At 40.8% G+C, this 21,864-nt stretch overlaps 1 protein-coding gene across 2 annotated transcripts in view; it reads left to right on the plus strand.

Annotated features, from left to right (window-relative positions):
• Nucleotides 1–2,648: 2,648 nt before the first annotated feature.
• The window catches only part of grik2 (glutamate receptor, ionotropic, kainate 2), a gene marked incomplete at both ends in the record, with an annotated part of 229,510 nt that continues 210,294 nt past the window's right edge, over nt 2,649–21,864 (plus strand). For both annotated transcript variants that reach the window (XM_080039407.1, XM_080039408.1), the window contains one exon: nt 2,649–2,766. In XM_080039407.1, coding sequence (XP_079895533.1) covers nt 2,649–2,766 — 118 coding nt within the window. The remainder of the gene's footprint in view (nt 2,767–21,864) is intronic.

The raw sequence follows: 21,864 nt of genomic DNA on the forward strand, positions 1-21,864 counted from the left end.
CGGACTTTCTGCTCCAGTAAGCCTGGGAGAGCGGTGACCTCCCGTGTCTTTGGCCGACCTCTACCCGGAGACGCGTGTCACCTCAGCGGGTGTTCCTCCTCCCTCTCCTCCTGTGAGGGCTCGTCGTGCCTTCACTGCTGTGGCTTTGACATATATTGTGCTGGTCGTTAAATGTCTCTATCATGATCCGCTTCTACAAATCATCCGTATAAGCCTGTAGATAACGCTGCTGACTTGGATGGGGAACTCCGGAGACGAGCCGGCGCATGCAAATGGCATATAGTTGATGAGCGCAGTGGCTTTAGATCAACTGTGGAATCACTCCGCTCAGCCTGTACAAAGGGCCATTTGTTCAGATGTGGCTCTATATTTTTAAAAGAGCAGAGTATATACAGTATATATATTTTTTTAAATATTTCAGATGAGACAGGGTTGCCACCTGCTTTCCCTCCATAAGCGCTTTTTCATCGTTACCCACGGCTGTCACAGAACTGCGGTTTTGTCTGCTTGATATTAGTTTAAGACTACTTCTCGTTATGACCTTCGCCTGAGATTAAATATGACTACACAGTAGACAAACAAATCTCATGCCAGAATTGTTATTATTATTCATTAGTCACTTATTGACTGGGGAAACACACACACCGTTTGGGGGAAAAATAAGATAAATGAAATAAATCAAGTTGAAGGTTCCATTGCGTGCTGTGCCAGGTGTGTGGTGTACTTCTCAATAAGTCTTCATTCTAATGTTAAGGTTGGCACCTTTTTTTATAAACCACATTTTAGCCTAGACATAAAAAAAAAAAAAACTACATATAAGTTCATTTTCAGCATTCCAATAGTGTTAGGCAGTGCACGACTTAAGTGTTGGCCACAATACAATATTTTATCATGTCAAGCAGGCTTGTTGTATGTAATTTAACCTAGGCGTAGTGTCTCTCTGTGTGTGTGTGTGTGTGTGTGTGTGTGTGTGTGTGTGTGTGTGTGTGTGTGTGTGTGTGTGTGTGTGTGTGTGTGTGTGTGTGTGTGTGCGCGCGCGCGCGTGTGTGTGTGTGTGTGTGTGTGTGTGTGTGTGTGTGTGTGTGTGTGTGTGTGTGTGTGTGTGTGTGTGTGTGTGTGTGTGTGGATTAGATCCAAAGAGAATTCCCCGAGCAAGGAGAAGCTTGGCAAAATAAATGGGAAGATAGCAGAGTCGCTGTTTATGGTGCTGAAACTTCTCAACTCAAAAGACTGAGCTCGAACACATTCGCTGTCCGTGGTACTGGAACGTCATCAATGCTTGGTCCTCGTTTCGACTAATTCCAGCAGCAGCCATGGCCCACATGTCAAGCTTTAGATATATTTATATACTACATAAATGATCATATTACAGGGTGGAATTATACTTGTAGCTTTTGTTGTTGTTGAAAAACACTGTTAATATCCATGTCACATATATTGCCGACAGCTCGCATTAGAGGGCCATGCTTGCCATTATTTTGATTTTTTCTCCGTGTTTCAATCAGCCTGTTTGGCAATATTTTTCACCCTGTATTCATTGTGTTCAGTTTAGTAAGACATTTATAAGATTTAGAAATTATGTACATCAGTTCAAACAACAATGATTTGACTAAAAAAAACTCTCGCCTGACAGACTTCGGAAATGATACAGCAATAATGTGTGCTTATATTCCATCCAGACGTCCAATAAATCTAGCCCATATGGTTGTTAAATTGTCCTGGAATTGTCCAATTTATTTGTAATAGGTTATAGAGGCTACGGTCCAGCCTATGTGAAAATATTTAATGTGACACTTTAGATGTATTTGTGTAAGGACAGCCATAGTCATAGGTGCCGCTATATGACTATTTTCAAACAATAGGCTACACGTGAAATGATCTTTCCTGATGTTGAGAGTTGTCTCTTATCTTACATGCTCAGTCTCAGGAAAAGTAAAAAGTAATCATTTCAAAGAAGGAACACGAGTGCCGTCTGTGCACGACCGGCGCCCCCCGATGCGAGCATACGTACATTTGTGACCATAGAACCTTATGGATACATCTAAGGCTAATTGACGGGTTGACCATCTATGGGCAGAGGCGCTGTGGATGTAAGGGGCGGCGATGAAGTGTGGTCAGCGGGTATAGCGGCGGAGAAACCTGCCCGATCCAGCCCGGTGCGCTCTCCTCTCTCCCACTGCCAGTGTTGGCTCGACGTCAGATGGTGGTGTGTGCGGCAGTGCAGCATTAGGAAAGCCGGTCTGCTGAAAGCGCTCACGCTCTCACACACACTCTCACTTGGTCTCAATCTGTTTGCCTGTGTCTTTTCCACTCCAGATGGATTTCTTAACGCTGTGCCCTGCCTAACATGGACGCCCGGCCGCCTCCATCGCCAACATCTCCACGGTCATCTCGTTCAGCTGTGTCGGAGGTGGGCTGCTATATTATCTTCCCATTGGCGCAGTGAGCTGTGGACCAACACGCATTCTTTTTTTTTCTTTTTTCCTATCGCCAAATGGATGTGGGGAAGCCGTTGTTGTTGCCGGTGGTGGTGTTGATCATGTCGTGAGAAATTGCCTTTGCTTGACGTTAAACGAGAGAAAGAAAATCTGTTTGGAATATACCGATTCAGGGAATAATCATAAATCCTGTGCGCACACACAAGCACCATGAAGATTACCTCCCTGCTCATATTCAACGCGAGAGTCAGGTGCACCGTCAGGCTTCTACTGCTGCTATTACACTGTGTGGGATACTCTCATGGGATGCCACACGTCTTAAGATTCGGTGAGCATACTTCTTCTTCTTTTTTCTTTTTTAAAGTTTGACCGCAGTGTTTTCATCTCCCTATCAACAGAGCACGGTGTTGCTCTCACCATGACCTGTTGAAACTCTCACTCTAACCCCCCTTTCTTCACTTCAGGGAAATAGTTGAAGTTTTTGTTCTGTTATTTTCAATTTAACAAGGTTTCTCTTTGTGTATCCAAAGAGTTGGCACAGACAATGCTCTACTATAGTGCAAAGTTGCCAACAAGAGAAATGAATATATGCATAGTCTGTAAAATCCATAGGGAGACGATAGTGGACGGCTGTAACTTGTTGCTTTTTTTTTTTTTTTACAAAGTTTCAGATAAGTGGTGCGTTCCAATATCCATACGTCCTTACTATTTAGTATTCCAGAAAAAAAGATTAAGGCTGTCCCAGTACGTGTGTCAAATGCAGTATGCCAAAAAATACCCTGATGCCCTCATAATGTACATCCAATTGCATTTTGCTGGATGCAAACAAGCATGCTTTAGTGTATACTATAGTAATAAGTAAAAGTATGTCATTTTCAACTCAGGGAAGGTTGGAATTGCCCCCCCACCACACACACACACACACACACACACACACACACCACGCGTGTGCACAACGTCTGCTGACAGTCATGTTTCTATGTGTGTGTCACCAACTTGTATGTGTCGTGGATGGGCTGTTTTCCCATGTGATGCTGTGGTGCTTGTGTGTAGTGTATATATTTATTCATGAAATCATACTGCACAGACATGTGCTAGTGGTGCGTGTGCATATGTGTGTGAGAAGAAAAAGCGAGACAGTTCAATGTTATTTATTGCCGCAGCTTCCCTAAGTGTTTGTGAGGAATCAGATGCATCCTTTTCTTCATAATATGCCCTCTTCCATATATTTCAGAAAAAGCGATGAATATTTTATTTTGCCTGAATGGTAATATTTTGGGTATGACCTTTTGAACCATCATTTTCCCTCTTGCATTTCAACTTTAGTCAGCTTCAAAAAGTGTATAAAACAGCACACTTAATCTCTGTATGGGAATACTGCTGGCTTTATTCTAGTGCTTTGCTGTTACGTGACGCTTCCACAGAAAAATATTCCACCCCAAGTTCACGTGTTTTTTTTTTCTACAGCTGCATAATATCATCAAATGGATGAATATTTGAAATGTCTTATGTTCCATTTAGAACACAATACGAAGGCGCCAGTGGGTTTGAATAAATCAATGTTTTTTAAAGCTGGGCCTGGCGTTTGGCGAGAGGCTATAAAGGACGCTGACCACAGTGTGGCTGCAACAGTATAGATTAGAACAACAGAGAGGAGGAAAAAACAAACCAGAAAGATTAAAGGTTTGATTCCATTTATCATCAGTCGTGTATTTTATTAAATTAATTTAAAAAAATACAGTAAAAACCAATATACACTTATCGCAATCATATTAGCAGCAGAGATACAGAAACACGCACGCACACACACACACACACACACACACACACACACACACACACACACACACACACACACACACACACACACACACACACACACACACACACACACACACACACACACACACACACACACACACACACACACACAAACAAACACACTGCTACTATTATGAACAGCACAGTGATGTGCAAGAAGTTGACAGATTTTTGTGTGTGACCCCACTTTGAGTTTTGTATGAATTGGGCTCAACAGACTTTATTGAAGAGAAATGCTCAGTGCAGACTCAATGTACAGTTGATTGAGCTGTAGGATGTCAATAAAGGCATTGCTGTTAAAGGTACAGTATAGGGGAGATCCTGTCAATCTGTATATATATATACAGATACTCCTATCTTAATATCCTGGCGTTCCAAATCCCATACTCTTTATTTCTATTCTAAATACTACATATGACCACACAAATAATCTAGTTAGCATGCAGTACGCATACAATTGGTGCTTACTTTCAGAATCACCCAAAGAGCATGCTGATTTCAACACTAAAAATCAGGACTGGATGTAGTAGGCATCTGGGTATTTTTAACCATGCTAAATCCGACCATAAGAATTGGGACATCCTAAATCTTTTTTTCTTAAATAGCAGAAAGTATGGGGAGTGGAACGCAGGGAATGTCACAATGACTGGCTCCCAGTTTGCTGTCATCTCAGACCATGTGGAGAGGAGAATACAGTGTGCTGAGGGGAACCCCCCCGTGCCCCATTACATCCTATTATAGGATCACAGTCCTTTGCTGCTCTTTGGTTATATAGGCCTGGCTGTAATTGACGACAGCAAGCCGAGTCAGCCAAAGCTCAAGACTTTACAACCCCGATCTCTCTCGTCAGACAACAACGTCTTGCATTGATTACATTAATAACCTCCTGTTGTATTCTATGCCATGGGACTTGTATCTACTACCAGCCACGTGTGTGTGTGTGTGTGTTTTGTCAGAAAATTCGGAGCTACGAATCAAATCGTACTATCTGATATGGGCGGGCGTAGCCGGATGACAACAGTGCAGCGCCATCAAAGTGGTGATAGTAAACAACAAAGATGGCTGCGGATACGTTGTATGAAGCTGCTTTTGTCCTCGATGATTTGGACTTTTTCTTGGAGGAGGAAAAGAAGACAGCACTTGAATCTTTCATTAGCGAGAAACATGTTTTTTGCTGTTTTGCCGACCGGATACGGCAAAGGTTTAATTGACTAGTTAGCCCCGCTCTTAATATGTCACCTTGTTCATTGCTCTGATTGGTCGTGGTGCTATCCAATTTAGGGCTGGCCCAAATTATTTGAATATTCAAATACTAGTTTATACTAGTATTTGAAGCTCAATTAAGTATTCGGAATATTATTATTATTATTATTATTATTATTATTATTATTATTATTATTATTATTATTATTATTATTATTATTATTATTATTATTATTATTATTATTATTATTATTATTATTATTATTTTTATTATTATTATTATTATTTTCAGAAGTATCTTAAACTGCACTTTATGTTGTCAGCAAATAATAATATTCAGATGAACACGGTGTATATACAACAATTGTTAAAAATACAAATGTATCGCTCTTTTAAAATAAATTATCAAATTATTTGAACTTTGACCTAGTTGGCCGCTGACCTTTCAAAGCGCAACCGGTGATATCAGCTGTAGGCTACATGATGCAGAGCGAGGCAAACTAAAAGTGGCACCAAGCGCAGTAGGGAGAGAGAGATGGAGGAAGAATAGATTATGTTTTCCCCTTAACTTTATAACCACAAGATTAGCGCGATCTCGGAAGGAAAAGCAATGCTCTGCGAAATGCTAACCCTAGTTTAGCTCAGCTTGTTTACATTCCCCATGCAGCGCTGCTATCGCCCATCATCAACAGTGACTTGCTTGCATCATGGGAATACGCGGTCAATAATGGATATAATATGGACACAAAAGACTATCAATATTGGATCTTTGTATGGATCAATAAATCGCCGAAAAGATGCATGTTCCGGGATGAATTGAAAAGCTGCTGTAAAGGTTACGGCTGATTTGGAATGGATCAACAGCTGTTCGCTTCCACGGGGAAAAAGTAAGGAACTCCGACTTTATTACCGTTCGAAAGTTAATAAATAATCAACAGACTACGCAGCTTGCTGTCTTGTGCCACAAGTTCGGTTTTAGGGAGTACACTGGGATTATTAATGTTGTTTTTGATGGTGTGTTTTTTAGAACGAGTATTCGAATAGTCGCTCGGAAAATCCAACGAGTTTTGAAAGCCTGTAGATGGTGGGGCTAGATTTCCAGGCTAGAAACTTTCACCAAAACTCACAAATTGGTGACTCCAGATAGATAAGTGAATTGTTTGGTGACATCATAATGGCCCACGTGACATCATCAGGGGTTATTTCAGAAGACCTGAATGCTGCTTTAGGCCAATGGGATTCCCCTCTACTCCTCACAATGGGAGCTTGGGAATGGTTCAGCTCATTCAGTTAAAGCGGATACGAGTAACATTTAAATATCTTTTAAACAACCTCATGTTTCCTCTGATAATCATAAATTACCTTTAACAGCAAACGAGACCATCAGTGCAAAGAAAGACGTTTTTATATAGTTTTTATTACTGCTTTTGGTCTGGTCGCACACCCAGTCCGATTTTCGGTTCGCTCGTGCAGGCTCTATGGTCACATATCCGTATTGGTTGCAGATTTCAGTGTGGCGCTGCAACGCGATTTGAGAAGCCTATCCCTCCAGGTGAGGGAAGGGGAGCGGGAGCCTTGTTTGAGACAGTTATTTGTCGTCATAAATGACTGATAACGGGGCTGAACCATCAAAGAAAAAAAAGAGAATGCAATGAAGAAAAGCGAAAAGGGAGAGTGAGTGATAGGCGGGCGGGAGGACGTTGCCAAGCAACGTGTATACAATTTCACGAGAGCGAAACTAGACTGCTAAATGAATGAGCGGTTGGTACTAACACAAAGTTTGCTTTGCTTCACCATCATCAGATAACCATTATCTGAAATAGTCATTATTTACATCAACAACACAAACACATTACCTCATCGTGATCCATAGTCTACTAACTGCCGTCTCTCATTCATTCGCTTTCTGTGAGGACACAGCTCCGTGAGAGAGAGAGTAGTTAGGTGACGCTGCTGAATCAACTCATTGCAAGCAGGTGTGTGTACTGACTGGCATTAGTTGATGCAGTGTCAAAACCACTCTCACGGAGCCGAAAAGAGTCCTCACACTTTCAACACACGAACATGCACTATATTGCGCCCTTCTCAGTCCACGCTCACGCGCCTGGCACGAGCATTTGCGACAGCGGGCGTCGTAAAAATACTACCGCTCTTGTCCAAAGGGGACGCCAACGTGCCATGTTACTCGTAGTGCCTTTAAATGATGAATTGTGGCGCAAGAATAATGGATAACATAAGTTGTATTTTTCTGTTGAAATAAAAGCACAAGAAAAAATGATAATAGAAAAAGAATACCACAGCTCATGATTTTAATCCATTAGCAGCCCCATTTGCATATAAAATAATATTGCATTTATGTATACAGTATGTGATAGAATGGTGACATTGCCGCTGGGCAAGAGTTCAGCTGGTGTGACTGTGTAGCGGTCTGTCTGTTGAACACAGAGGCTCATAGGCTAATAAACACTGATGATAGAAAAAACCACATCATTTGATTTTTCTAGCGGCCCAATTGAAGATAAATCTTGATACAGATCAGTTTGTAGTATAGACTGAAGCACAGCAGCATGTGACCTGCCAGCTCTGTCTCTGTGACTGACTGAAACCCCCTGCTCTGCTCACATGTCCTGGAGTTATGTTGAGGAGCTGTATTGCAGACAGGTGAGGTCAGGAGAATGGGATTTGTGTGTGTGCGTGCGTGCGTCTGTCTGTCTGTCTGTGTGTGTGTGTGTGTGTGTGTGTGTGTGTGTGAAGGAGAGGCCACAGGGTCATTGAACAGCAACCAGCAGAATATATATTTCAAACTTTTTAACTGTGTGTGCTTGGCTGTAGGATGCAGACAGTTTGTTCTTTAGAAAAGTAGTCTAAACTGAAAAGGTTAAGGTCAAGGAAGTGGTGCAATGTAATACAGTAGAAGAAGAAAGTCCTGGATGAAATCAATCAAACATTTCTTTTATCAGAGCATGCTCCTTCTCATGCCAAATAAACTGTTTATGTTCTTATCATATTTTATATTTTTTAAATTTGATTTACTTATCATACTTTATTCTTTTGCACTTATTGCACAACATGTATTTTCCATTCCTCTGTATGCCAGGCACATATTGCAGAAATTGCCAATGAAAAATTGACCTGATTTGACTTGAAACAACATTCCAAACAGTATTTGTGCGTCTATAAAATGCATCAATGTACGGCTGGCACTTTTGTCTTGTTTGATCTGTGCAGTGTGTGGAGGGATTGAATCAGGGGTGCGTTGGTGCTGCCTTGCTCTATAGTCCACATTAGTCTGAAGGTCATGCTTCTAATGGGGCCGGACCAAGTAAATGTTGCGGGTCGAGGCTGGAGAAAAACTCCCTGTGTTAGAAAGGCTTTGGAAGGCTGCCTGTCAATATCCGAAGGAGAGAAGTTTGACATTATCCTTCCAGCCCACGCATCCACTGATCACTGGTTAAACAGGGAGATTTTTACAGAGAAGCTACACTCAAGCTACTTGGAAAAAAACCAATGGTGGCGGCTTATAGCGGATCATCACACAGTGCAGAAGCATTAGATATGAAACGGGGAGGCGATAATCACAGCCATTCCTTCAACCAACCGAGCTCATTTACCCTTTTGTTAACTCCACTTAATGCAGCCGTAGGTGGAAGTTGTCTGAAAAAATACAGCGTGGACAATGTTACTAAGCGGTAAATACCAATAGGTCACAGAAGCACTAAATATGTATATACATCAACACATGTAAAAAAGTCCCCACCAGATGCACTTTTTCTCTTCTGTTTAAGAGTAGTGTATGCTACATGGCTTTGGAGTGATAGCCACATAGTATCAGTAAGGTTCTGATATTTAGCCGTAAAAAAATATATATATAGGGGAAGGTGGGGTGATTTGTGCATTTTGGAAGTTGCAAAACCCCTTGTTTCTAGAAAACCGTGGAAGAAATTGGAAATGTGACCACATATTTAAGAAGAGCCATCCATTTGACTCATCCTGTAAAGAAGGGAGACACAAGGAATAAGATATAAGCACATTTAAGCTCAAAAAACTGTGTTTTGCCTTTCAAAGTAAAATTTCCATGATCAAGGTTTTTTGATTATTGTGTCTAAACAATTATAGACACGTTTGAAAACATTTGACACATGTTTTAGTGCTTTGGTATGCTACACTTTGAGTCTATATAGTTAGCACAATGTCAACCCTAAATTGCTGCATCATGCCTATTATCCAAAATTCTGGGGATGGGGTGATTTGTGCGCAAGGGCCTGGGTGAGTTATAAGTAAGTAAGTAAGTAAAATGTATTTATAAAAGCACATTTATGACAGTTTGCACTGTCCAAAGTGCTGTACATAGTGCATTCAGTAGGTAAACAATGAAGGTAAAATAACAATAACCAAAATAAAAGACGTAAAGCCCATACATCCACATAAACACAGATAGTAGTGCAGAGGTAAGTAAGTAGTGCAGAGGTTAATGGGGAGGAAACACCAGGGTGTACATATGGGTTTTGAGCCTTGATTTAAAGGCAGAAATGTAGGGGGAATCACATTTGTCAGGTGGCAGTTGGTTCCACAAGCACGGAGCAACTAGTGCAAAGTACATTTCTGAGAGTTGTGCCAGTGGCATGGCTGTATACGCTGGTCACCAAAAGAAAGTGATAGTCTACAGTAGCTCAGGAGAGAGTGACATCTCAATTCCACTTAACGACACCACTGATGAGAGTTCAGATGGCCAGAAAGATGATGATGGTGACTTTGTCATTGTGACACAATGACGCACAAATCACCCCACTACGTGGGGTGATTTGTGCGACAAGACAACTTTTTTTCCGAAAGCTATATTTCTTAAACAGTTTATTCCAGATCCAAAGTTTTTATTGCCAGGGATGCACAACATCCTGAAATATATGTACATATTTGAGTTGGAGACATAACTGTCAAGGCCTCACTTTAAAATCACTTTGAGTAAAAAGTTGCACAAATCACCCCACCTTCCCCTATATATATTTGCTTTGACATTATGCTACATTACAACAGTAAAGTTGGTCACTGTTAAAATTACATAATTTAGCTGACACTTTCCACATGGAATTTAAACATGAATTCAATTGGCTGGTAGTCTTGCCAGTGAGGAAATATTTGAATTATGTGATATTTTTTATTGCCATCAATTTATCTCTAAAGATATTACTGCAGGTGCTGTTGCTAGCTGATAGTGTTTAATAAGCATTCAGCGGGTTGCCAGATACTCAGGTCTAGTATCCCCTCTTCCATCTTTAACTCTCCATTAAAATAACCCATTTATTACAGAAAAGACAAACCTGGCAGTTCTGCCATGACCATAACCATGAGTTAAAATATCATGATCATTAAAGATTGATCGAAATATTGGAATAGACAATTCAGAACAACCTTGGCGATGGTTTAGCCTATCCGTAAAGAAACCCTTATTTAGAGTCAATGAAGGAACAATACCTTTCTTCCCCTCAAAAAAGTTAAAAAACGAATGCAGCACATTGATTTGCTTAAATTAATCTTGCTTCCTTATGACCCATCTCATTGAATTTGTATTATTTCCTTTTTTTCCTATCTGTGGTTTGCCAGCAGTAGAAGTGCTGCTGCATACAGTAGTACTGTACACACACACACACACACGCACACACACACACACACACACACACACACACACACACACACACACACACACACAGACACACACACACACACACACACACACACACACACACACACACACACACACACAGACAGACACACACACACACACACACACACACACACACACAGACACACAGACACACACACACACACACACACACACACACACACACACACACACACACACACAGAAAGACGGATAATGTGACAGTTATAAAGGAAACGGTAATCATTTTCATGTTTAACATTGGAACTGGCACACTTGGATTGCCCATTTTGTTGACTGCCTGTCTCACACATTTTGTCAGGCCACATGGGTAACACTGCCTGCTAAATATCCTGCTTGTGTTTCCACAAAGGGCTGAGGACATGAATAAACTGTTCCCAGTCGGCGGACCTTGTTTACAAAGACCCAACATGACAGAAAAAACGTAGCATCATTTGAACAACATACCGCCGACTAGCCAACAGTCATCTTTTAACTGAAAACATACACTGTTTAGGCATTGAATAAATGGAAACGAGATGAAAGCACACAGGTTCACTGCGGTGTGTGTGTGAGTTGTGTTGTATTGTGCTGAGCTTAAATTATGCTTTGTATTCAACTGTTGGAGACTGTGTGTTTCCCCCTGTGGGTGTGTATTGAAGAGCAGCGGTCTCAGTCAACCAACGCTACACACACTGCTGGATTGCTGGTGAAAGTAAGAGATTAAATCTTGAACGCAATCAATACTCATGATGGGAGAAGAAAAAATACAAGATGAAATAGGTATCGTTTGGGGAAAAAGGGCAGAGGGTTATGGAATATGAATTGCAAAGTCTTCTTGTCAGAAATAGGCTTACATCAAAGGTGATGGGATCAGTTCTATTCAGTAATTGGCAGAAAAGAATTTTGCATCGGAGCATGATCTCAATGTGAATTCCAAGCCGTGTGTATTTAAAGATTCAGCAGGGACGTCTGATAAAGACATGGCACTGAACACACACACAATGCACAGGGACGCAGATGCAAACTGCCTGTATGAATGTCGATAATGGCGCTCATCACGATTAGCTTAGCTTAGCATAAAAACTGGGGGGCGACGACAGCTAGCATGGCTCTGACCAAAGGGACAAAAAAGAATCCAATAACAACTCTTAAATCTGTTTTGCTTCGTTTAACCTGTATTTAGATGATGCTGCACTGATTAATACTGACCGTGAGCCCCAATTTGGCCAACCCAGACTAAAGGGAGAATTGGGCTGAGCTCCCTGATAAACTGGCCTGTCCATCAACACTCTAGCTGGATAGGTTCCTGGCAGTTAGAAATTATGGTTTTTCGTCTGCACTTTGAACAGTTCCATAGTCAGATATACACCATGGCTGCTGTCAAAAAGATCTGTGTTTAACACTGAGGTTGCATTGAGCTTGATTTAATGACTACATCATTGTGCTGTATAGTGTATCTACCTTAAGGGACTGAGACTGTGCTGTGGGATGAAATAAATGCGGACTATACTTTGGGCCTCTTTCAGACATCTGCGGTGGAATATTATAATGTTATCCTTGCTCTCCGTTCAAAGTAGAATACATCATAATATTTGAATATTTAGATTTTTTGCTGTTGGAACAGATAAAAATGATGGGGATTCCTGTGCAGAGTTCAGTGTGAGCAGCCACATTGTGCCTGGTCCATTGAACAGTGAAGTGTGTGGATGTGCAAGGCAGATTACAATTTTCAGTGTCATTTCACCTCAAATGTGACAGTAAGACAGCGTTGGCCCCTTTAGTGGTAATCACAAGGCCAAAGTTTTGAACCCAATCGGACACCTTCCTGAACACAACATGCATTAATGAACTACTACTACTGGACTGGTAAAGACTCTTAGGCTGCGTTCCAATCCCAATACTTCCCTGCTAGTCAGTATGGTAGAAAAAGATTTAGAATGTTCCAATACATGTGGTCAGGACCGTCAGGTGCAGGATGCTACAAAAAAAACCCAGATGCCTACTACATCCGGTTGTGATTTTTAGTGTGGAAATCAGCAGCTTTTTTGGCAATTCTGACCCACAATCTTCTGCGCAAAGTGAAGTATAAGCTAGGCTCTATGTTGTGTTGAAATAATTAAAACTATGTTCCAATTGCATGCTTACTGCACTCTGCATACCTTTTATGATCAAGTATAGTATGTAGAATAGAGCAAACACTACATTCTCCTTACTTGAATTAGCTGCATTAGAATAATTGTAGGAGGCATGCTAGTAGATCTTTATATGACATCAAATATAGAAAAATATTCTGATGAACTATGGATGGGAGAACATTATGTTAAAGGAAGATAATTAACTTATTGCACTTTGTCTGTCTTCAATGTGGAACAAGTACTTGATGCTTGAGTTATCAGTCAAATAAGTGGACACAAAAAAATGACTTTAAAAGTTGACAACTTTATTTTGCACATTATTGTAATGTCTATTTAATAAAATAAAAGGAAGAGAGCAGAACAAATCTTCAGAACAAATGTTCTTCTGTGTGATATCTGTAAGAAAGAAAGCCCTGGGCTACTGAAGATGAATGGTAGGCATTTAGCTTTTATAATCAAATACTTCTTTCCTATTTGATTTCTTTTTTTTATATCAATTTGAAATTCCTCAAATGTACTTGAAAATGATCAACCACTGGCCCCTCTTTACATTTCTGCAGTGTCTTCTCATTTTCCTAACGTGACTGATGGAGATCGCTCCAAAATTGGATCTCACTTTCAGGCATATGAGAGTATGTGCACCTATACAAAACCAATAACGCTGAGCACAGGACTTTTATATATTTAGAATGAAATTCACTGCTGTTCCTCCTTCAGGTGCCTTTGGCTCCATTATGCCTCCCTGCAGGGTAAAGGCAGTTTATTTACTCACTTCTGTCACTACTAAATGCTCTGCACCAAACCCATCTCGCTCCGAAATGGTATAAAACTATTTATTGTAAAACGTGTGTATGCATTTCTCAGTAACTCAATTAACAGCGGGCAGTGTCGGTCAGAGGCAAAGGCTGCTTTGTGACATTGAGATGAGGACATCAGTAACAACCTTTATCTGTTGCCAAAGCATTTAGCTAACATCTTTGGATGGCATGCTGCAGTGATGGCAGGCTTATACACCTGATGTAAACCCCGTCCTAATGGCTCCAAGGATTCTTCTGAATTAACAACATTTACAAAGGACACCTTGGTGTGTTCCAAATAGGTTTGGCCAACTTGTTTCAACCTGTCTGATACCATGGAGATCATAGTATGTTACTGAGAATGCTTCTGGACCCGTTGAACTTATTTTAGTGTCATCATCACCATGCTCCCAGATCTCAGAAAGGACTTTGGTCAGTACAATCAAATCTTAAAGGACTAGTTCAACAGTTTTTATTTTTTTTAGCTTTTTGCCTCACGCTTGGGTTCACAAGACAAGGCCATGAAACCCGTTCCTTTAACTGTGTATGTATTTTTGAATAAGAAATGGGCAAAGTAGCTTATCAATACTTAGCTTGGCTCAAATACAGGAAGTCAATGGAAGCGTTAGCCTGCCTCCGCCGACAGTCAGAATATACACTTTACAACATCACTAAACACTCCTGTGTGCTTGTTGGGACTTGTTTATTTACCACTTTTTGTTGCAAGCTATATTTTTTTGCACATTATGTCATTTTAAAATCAAATACATACCGGTAAGTGGCAATGCGACTGCCTCAACCTCTCTTCTTCTCACCTGCTCTGTTTCCAAAACATGTAGTTTCCTTTCCGCATTTGATTCTAAAATTACATTAAGTGCAAAAAATATAGTGCAACATAAATGTGGTAAATAAACAAGTCCCAACAAGCACACTGGAAGGTTTAATGATGGTGTGAAATGTATCTTCTAACTGTCCGCAGAGGCAGGCTTGCTACCGACTACCAGTATTTGAGATAAGCTAAATGGCAATGAGCGACCTTTGCCCATTTCTTCTTTAAAAAATGAACTCACACTTAAAGGGACGGTTTCTGTCGCCTTGTCTTGATAGTCAGGCAACAAGCTAAAGATACCATAGTTGAACCACTCCTTTAACTGATGTACGTGTGACGGCCACACAGCCTCTGCTGTATAGGAATAAAAAGAACAAAACAAGCAACTCAAAAATAGGAGGTTGTCAAATAATTTGGAATGATTCTCTGGGCGTCATAAAGACCTACATTATATTTCACATTAATATGTCCCGTAGTTGCAAAGATATTAACATTACTGGTAATATATGTCAATTTCACCAAAATGTGTTACAATCCCTATAGACAGAAGGTTATCTTAGTAGACAGGTAACAATTAGATAAATGTCCATCTAAAAAAAAAGAAAAAAAAGAGGGAGTGTATATTCCTTTTTATAGAGTCTTTGAGAACCTGTCTTTAGCCAGGAGGCATGTTTACTGAGACGGAGAGAAGCTGAGCGGTTTCACAGAATGGTTCCACTCATTGTATCATCCTTCATTGAGGGGAACTCAAGCATGTGATGTGTCACTGACTCTTTTTATGCCCTTGGCAGCTAAAGCACATGTTACACCATGGCAGCACTTCCTCTTCCACTTTACGATGGCTTCATAGGAATAGAGTTTGCGACTTCACTGGGCTCCCCTTTCAGCAGATGCAGAGTGCAGTGTTATGTTTAATGAGGTTGAGCATCCTCATTGCTTGTTTCTTGCCAACCATATGCAACACTTGCTGCTTTCTTGCCACTGATAATAGAGATGTAACCGCGGGGGTTGAGTTGGGTGACAAGTGTTGATTGTGGATGTTAAAACCTTACGATATTCTTGGAGTTTGGAGGCATTTTGAATACGACTCTTCAACAGGTAGTGGAATGATTTCTCAATATATTTATACTTTTGTGTATTGCACAGGCTCATTAATGTCACGTTCAGGCCCACCACTCTACCATTGTGTCCTTAAGCAAGGCACTTAACCCCAAACTGCTCCAGGGGCGCTGTGCTATGGCTGACCCCCCTGTGCTATGACCCCCTCCAAAGTGTATAACCTTAGAAGGTATATGCGAAAAAGACCAATTTCAACGTAGCCATTGACTAAGAAAAAGTAACTTAACTTAATTTTGCCATTTCAACTTGAATATTTGCAACAGCCATATCCACTGTTACAAAGGAAGATCCACATGTTTAAATAGCCATAATATTGTGTTCATGCAAACATTACCCTACAGTTAAGTTAAGTCTTTATTTTGTCAACTAACACTCTCATGCAAGGTAAGTGACAAACATGGCAATCGAAATTCCATTTTCACAAACCCGTCCTACATCTCTAACACACACATGCATTTGCCTATACTGTCATATTCCAAAATGTCCTCTGTAGAAGGAACACATTCAGTTGAATAGGACATGACACTAATTTCCTCTCTCTTCTCCTTGTCTACTCATATCTGTTATAACTTATTGCCCTCGCTCTTCTACAAAAGATATTTTATAAAATATTTGTACTTTAATGACTGTATTTGCCTTACTGCTGCCAGTCTGAATTATCTGCTTTTTGCAAATTGAGTTTAGCAGCGGTAGGCTTTGTGAGTATTACACTGTGTCTTTGGCCCACAGCCAGCCAGCCAGCCAGCCCAAGCACACTGCTGGTAAAATATATTTAAATCAGTGCTAAGCTGCTTAAACATATTCATATTTCACTCATATAGCTAGTTTATAGAAATGTAAAACTATCTCTGAGGCTGACAAAATCAGTTACATGGATAATATATATATATATCTTTTCACATTTTGGTGTGGGGGGGGGGGGGGGGGGAGGGGCTGAACAAAGAGATTGGAGCTGCTGGTGAGTGGTGGTTGGTGTTAAGCTCCCTGTGCACAGTGTGTGTGTTTCAGATAGGGCTGTCTTCAGATGCTCTGTGTGTCTCCCAGGCTGGAGGATGGATGCCATGTTTCTTCTCTGTTCTCATGATACTGCATGCTTTGGGTTAATGTGCCACAACACAACGTCACATGATTATTCTAAAAGCCGCTTGCCCTTGGCATTCTAAACAGAAAAGCCCTTTTGGTCTGGTGGTGTTGGTTTTGCCAAATAGACCATGCTAGGCCTATGTGATGTGGGTGTAATGAGCCCAGTCTTAAAGCTTGCTGACTGAGTAGCTGAGCTGAAGGTGACTTATGCCGTGTGTAGCAGCGCGGTCGAACAAACAGTGACGGAGAGACGCTGTGTTCCGAGTGACCAGATCCATTTCCCCCTGTATCAGTGTGACTGTAATACAAACCAATGACTTCTCATGACACACTGCCCTCTGTCTATTGGACCATTGTTCTCTTGTACTTCTTCTCTGTCCTTTGAATGAGTCACAGCGAGAGCACTAAGAAGCTGACCTACTGGTGCCATGATGACTGTGTGCACGAGAGAGCCACGGCTGAAATAAACGATTTTTTTTTTCCCAATGTTCTGTTTTGCCTGATTCCAGAGTCACCTCTGCAAAAGTCTGATACTGAATATCATGGCACGTCTTAAATGACCTATAAGTGCTGTCTCTAAGGGCATTTCAAAGCATGTTTCCCATATTCATACTAGGTCATTAAGTAAGCCTTTTATGTCATATATTTGATATCATATTGTAAACAGTGTTCTTTTTAATATCTGAAAAAGAAATTACATTTTTCATCACAGTATTTTAAGCGTCTTTGAGTGACCTCCACAAAAGCCCTATATAAATACTTTTGATTAATATTATACCTTCACTCTAGAGTTCCTGAATTATACTGACCGTACATGCCATGGAAACAAAATGTGTCTCTTGCCCAGTGCTTCCCAAATCAATTCATTTTGACCTTTACAGAAATATTGACCCATCTGCCATCTCTATGAAGGCAACCAAAGCTTTGTGGTGAAGGGAAGTGAAAAGGGCAAGGTTAAAATAGACCAGCGTTAGCTGTAAGTAGGATTTGAATGGCTCTCTCTAAACTCACAGTCAGACAATGTGTACCATCAGTGATCCGACACTGTTCAATAGCTGTGCAGGGGTGGAACAATGTCAAGCTCATTTGCTTCTTAGAGAGGACAACAGTCAGGAAGGCTTCAAATGAAGTTATTTTTAGTATTTGAACTAGGGATGAGCACTTGATCGATCATTGGGAAAATGAATGATCAATTATCGATTAAATCATTCATTAGTTTACATATTGATAATTGCCAACAACAGTTTTCATTGAGGTTTTAAATCAAGGACATCTTCATTCCAAGAACTTCTAGTCAAACAACAATCTCAGTCAATCAACAATAGACTGTATAAGGGGCACGGCATGTTTCTCTTGAGTGGTAAAGGAACTAACGTTACTTCACCCAAACACAAAATATTCAAATAACTTCCCTGATGATGGCTGGTGCCCTACCCGCTTCCTGACTTCTCCGCTTTGTCAGCGTTGTGGTAACTCTTTAGTTTTAGTGCAGCACTAGCACGGCAGCTAATATCCGCAAGTGTGAAATCAAATAACTAGCTTGTGCACATGGCTCGCTCGTCTATGATTATTTGTACAGACACCCATGGTCCCCAAATAAGGAAGGCCTGAAAAGTTTAGTACCTGCCTCTTTCTTGTAAATATAACACTAACTGCATAATCTACAGTATGCTAATTGAACAACATAATATCTGGTGGGAAAACATGTTAAACATGCCTACAGATCTCTTCAAAAGCAGCTTTTCATAGAGCAAGGGTGGTAGGATGGCCTAGAGGAAAGGTGGCCGACCAGTAACCATGAGGTCGCTGGTTCTATCCCCGGCACCGGACAGGAGGGTGTTAGTTGTACAACTAGCAGAAGCTGGTATTATGTCTACGGTGCTCACCATCTCTACCATTGTGTCCTTGAGCAAGACACTTGACCCCAAAACTGCTCCAGGGGCGCTGTACTGCGGCTGACCCTGCGCTCTGACCCCCTCCGAAGTGTGGTAACTCGAGAAGGGATATGTTCCATCATCTATAAAACACTCTATTTCTGTCTCCATACGTCCTGATGTTTCTATTGCTGGCTGGCTGGGAGACAGGTGTTTGGAGACTAGAGCTATATACTGTATATATATTTATATTGTAAGTAAAAACCGTCTGACTTAGAATGGCTGCCAAGTCAATAACTCATTTGAAAAAGGTCTTGTGAATTAGAATGTGATCTTGCCTAGGGGAAGGTGGACCCGGGCCGCCCCATATCCTGCCCCGGAGTCACTGAAAGAAACCTGGAATAATAATCCTCCAGGAGAAAATCGATTGGTTGGAATGCATCGCCCACAGGGACAAAACACCAGCAACCGTTTCCCCCTTTCTGCACCCACACAACACAACTCCTATCCGTCAGTCAGCGGCTGGATCTCTGCTGATACCACAATAAATCCAATTCCCCTAAAATGACATATTCAAATTCAGGGGCCATTAAGATTGGCGTGTGGATGTAGAATGACAGTCCCCCCACTCCCCCCTCTCTCTCCCAGGGGCTGGGATTAGATGTCGATAATGTCCTCAGTGCCAGGGAGGTTCTTTCATTAGCTTGTATTTAGATTGAAGTGTCATCCATATTATGAGAGCCCGCTGCTACGAGTGCCTCAGCTGTGTGTGTGTGTGTGTGTGTGTGTGTACCACAGTGAGGCACTTTGTCACGTCTCCATATTAATAGGGTCTTCAGTCTGATATGTTGTGAGTGTGATGTGTTATGAGATACAGTGTATGGAGTGGCATTGTTACAGTTGCAGTGGGAGTTACATGGGAGACTATCTCTAAGCCGGGAAGTTATAGGTTTCAGGTCAGTTCAAGTGTAACTGAAGTACCATTACATACATACCCAGCAGTGTTCCAGAATGCTTGGTGATATGACAACTGAGCTCCTAGCTTGTCAAATAACGGAGGATTGGTGAGGGCCCATCCGCGGTGATCTTTGACCCTCGGGGCTAGATTTGTATTGTGTAGATTTTATTTGAAATGGACATGACAATATCATTGGACGAACCAGATGCATTGTTTTCAGTGTATTAGCATAAATGCTAGTTTTCAACACCTGTCCACAGGAGGCTTTTTAAAAACAACAAAACAACTAAACAAGACAGAAACAAGATCAAATACTGATGAGGAAAAAACTGATAATTAAAAGAATAAAATTACAGTATACAATGGAGTACAGAGCAGCAATATAGTGACAGTCAAATATATATATAGGTATATAAAGCAAAGGCAGCATGATCAGACAATAAACCAGATGTAAATTATTTGTGTGAGCACTGTTGATTTGACTTGAGCCATTGTTTAAGCTCTCTGTTAAAAGTGTTGCTGTTAGTCTAGTTTTAGATTATTGGGCAAGAGGTTCCATAGTTTTGCCCCCTTTACAGAGGAAACAGACTGGCCGAAAGATGTCTTGTACATGGGAACAAGACAATCACCATTGATGGAGGCTTCTGTAGTTGCTGCTAGCATCCCTCCTATTGCTACAGAAGAGGATGACGGCCTGGAATGTTAATTTTTAAGATCTTTAGTGTTACGAATGCATGAAAATTATACAAAGCATTTACTGAGGCTATTTTATTATCAACATATAAATGATTAAAGATCATCACAGGATCTTTCAGTTGAGCAACTTTTCCACTTAAATGCAATGTGGCAATTTATTCTTTGTTTTTCAAAAATGTATTGTTTTTTTGGAAATATCTGGAAGAGCTCGAAATAAAATGATGAAATTATAATACATTTTTTTTTGGTCATTTGATATAAATGTACAGGTTGTGTTAAATGAGCATATGATATTGTCTCATATCAAATCAATCACATGCACTTGAATCTAATCCAATCCAAATCGTATCGGGCCAGACTTCTGATATCGGTAAATATATCGTTGTAATCCAATTAAAGCAGAGATTTACACCCCTATGCAGAACTGTACAAGCTCTGAATGGGTATCTAATATGTAATCAAATCTAGTTCATAGTATTAATAGAACATAGCAAGAAGGGTGAATGCATCGGTTTGTCCAAGATTACCAATCGGCATGTCCAACTAGAAATCATAGATCTTGTTTAGACTGTTTTCTTCAGTCAAAAATATAATCCAATGAATCCAATGGTTAGTTAGTCAGTTGTCATTAATGGGCTCTTAGGCCATGAACAAAATGAGGGAAATACACAGTTATACTGGGAAAAACAAAGACTTTTTAGAATAACAGAAAGGGCAACACAACATAACAACTGATTGTATGAAATGGTCATTCAGTTGACTGGTGGTGTCGGTGAGTGGAAACATTTGATGGAAGGGGTTGTAGAGGCAGCGTTGAGAGTGAGTGACAGCTGATGTATTGTGGATGGACATGGCCAGGTGCACCCAGTTGCATTAATACACACTGCGCTTACCAGCAACCTGAAGGCAGCCCAGGGCGAGACATAAATCTGTAGTAGTGTGACAGAGCTGGCGGGCCCCCTCACACTCTGTGTAGATCCAGACTGCTATCAGACATTCGGCATGGTTAATCCTTGTTGTGAGACCTGACATTATACACTTGTTTTTTAATGACATCATGATCAGATATGGAAGCCTATGAATGTATGTTCTATAGTACTTGACTGTAAGATGCTGCTCATGTTTCTTTCCCTGTGGAAAGTTATGTCATGCCACATTCCAAGATTCCAGAAAATGACTCAGTGAGCACAATGTCATTTTAAATGATCAAGCCAGAGCGATGAAAATAAATGTGTCGGGGTTCTTTTTT

This window comes from Ammodytes marinus (assembly GCF_949987685.1).
Source record: "Ammodytes marinus genome assembly, chromosome: 13".
NCBI classification, from domain to species: domain Eukaryota; kingdom Metazoa; phylum Chordata; class Actinopteri; order Uranoscopiformes; family Ammodytidae; genus Ammodytes; species Ammodytes marinus.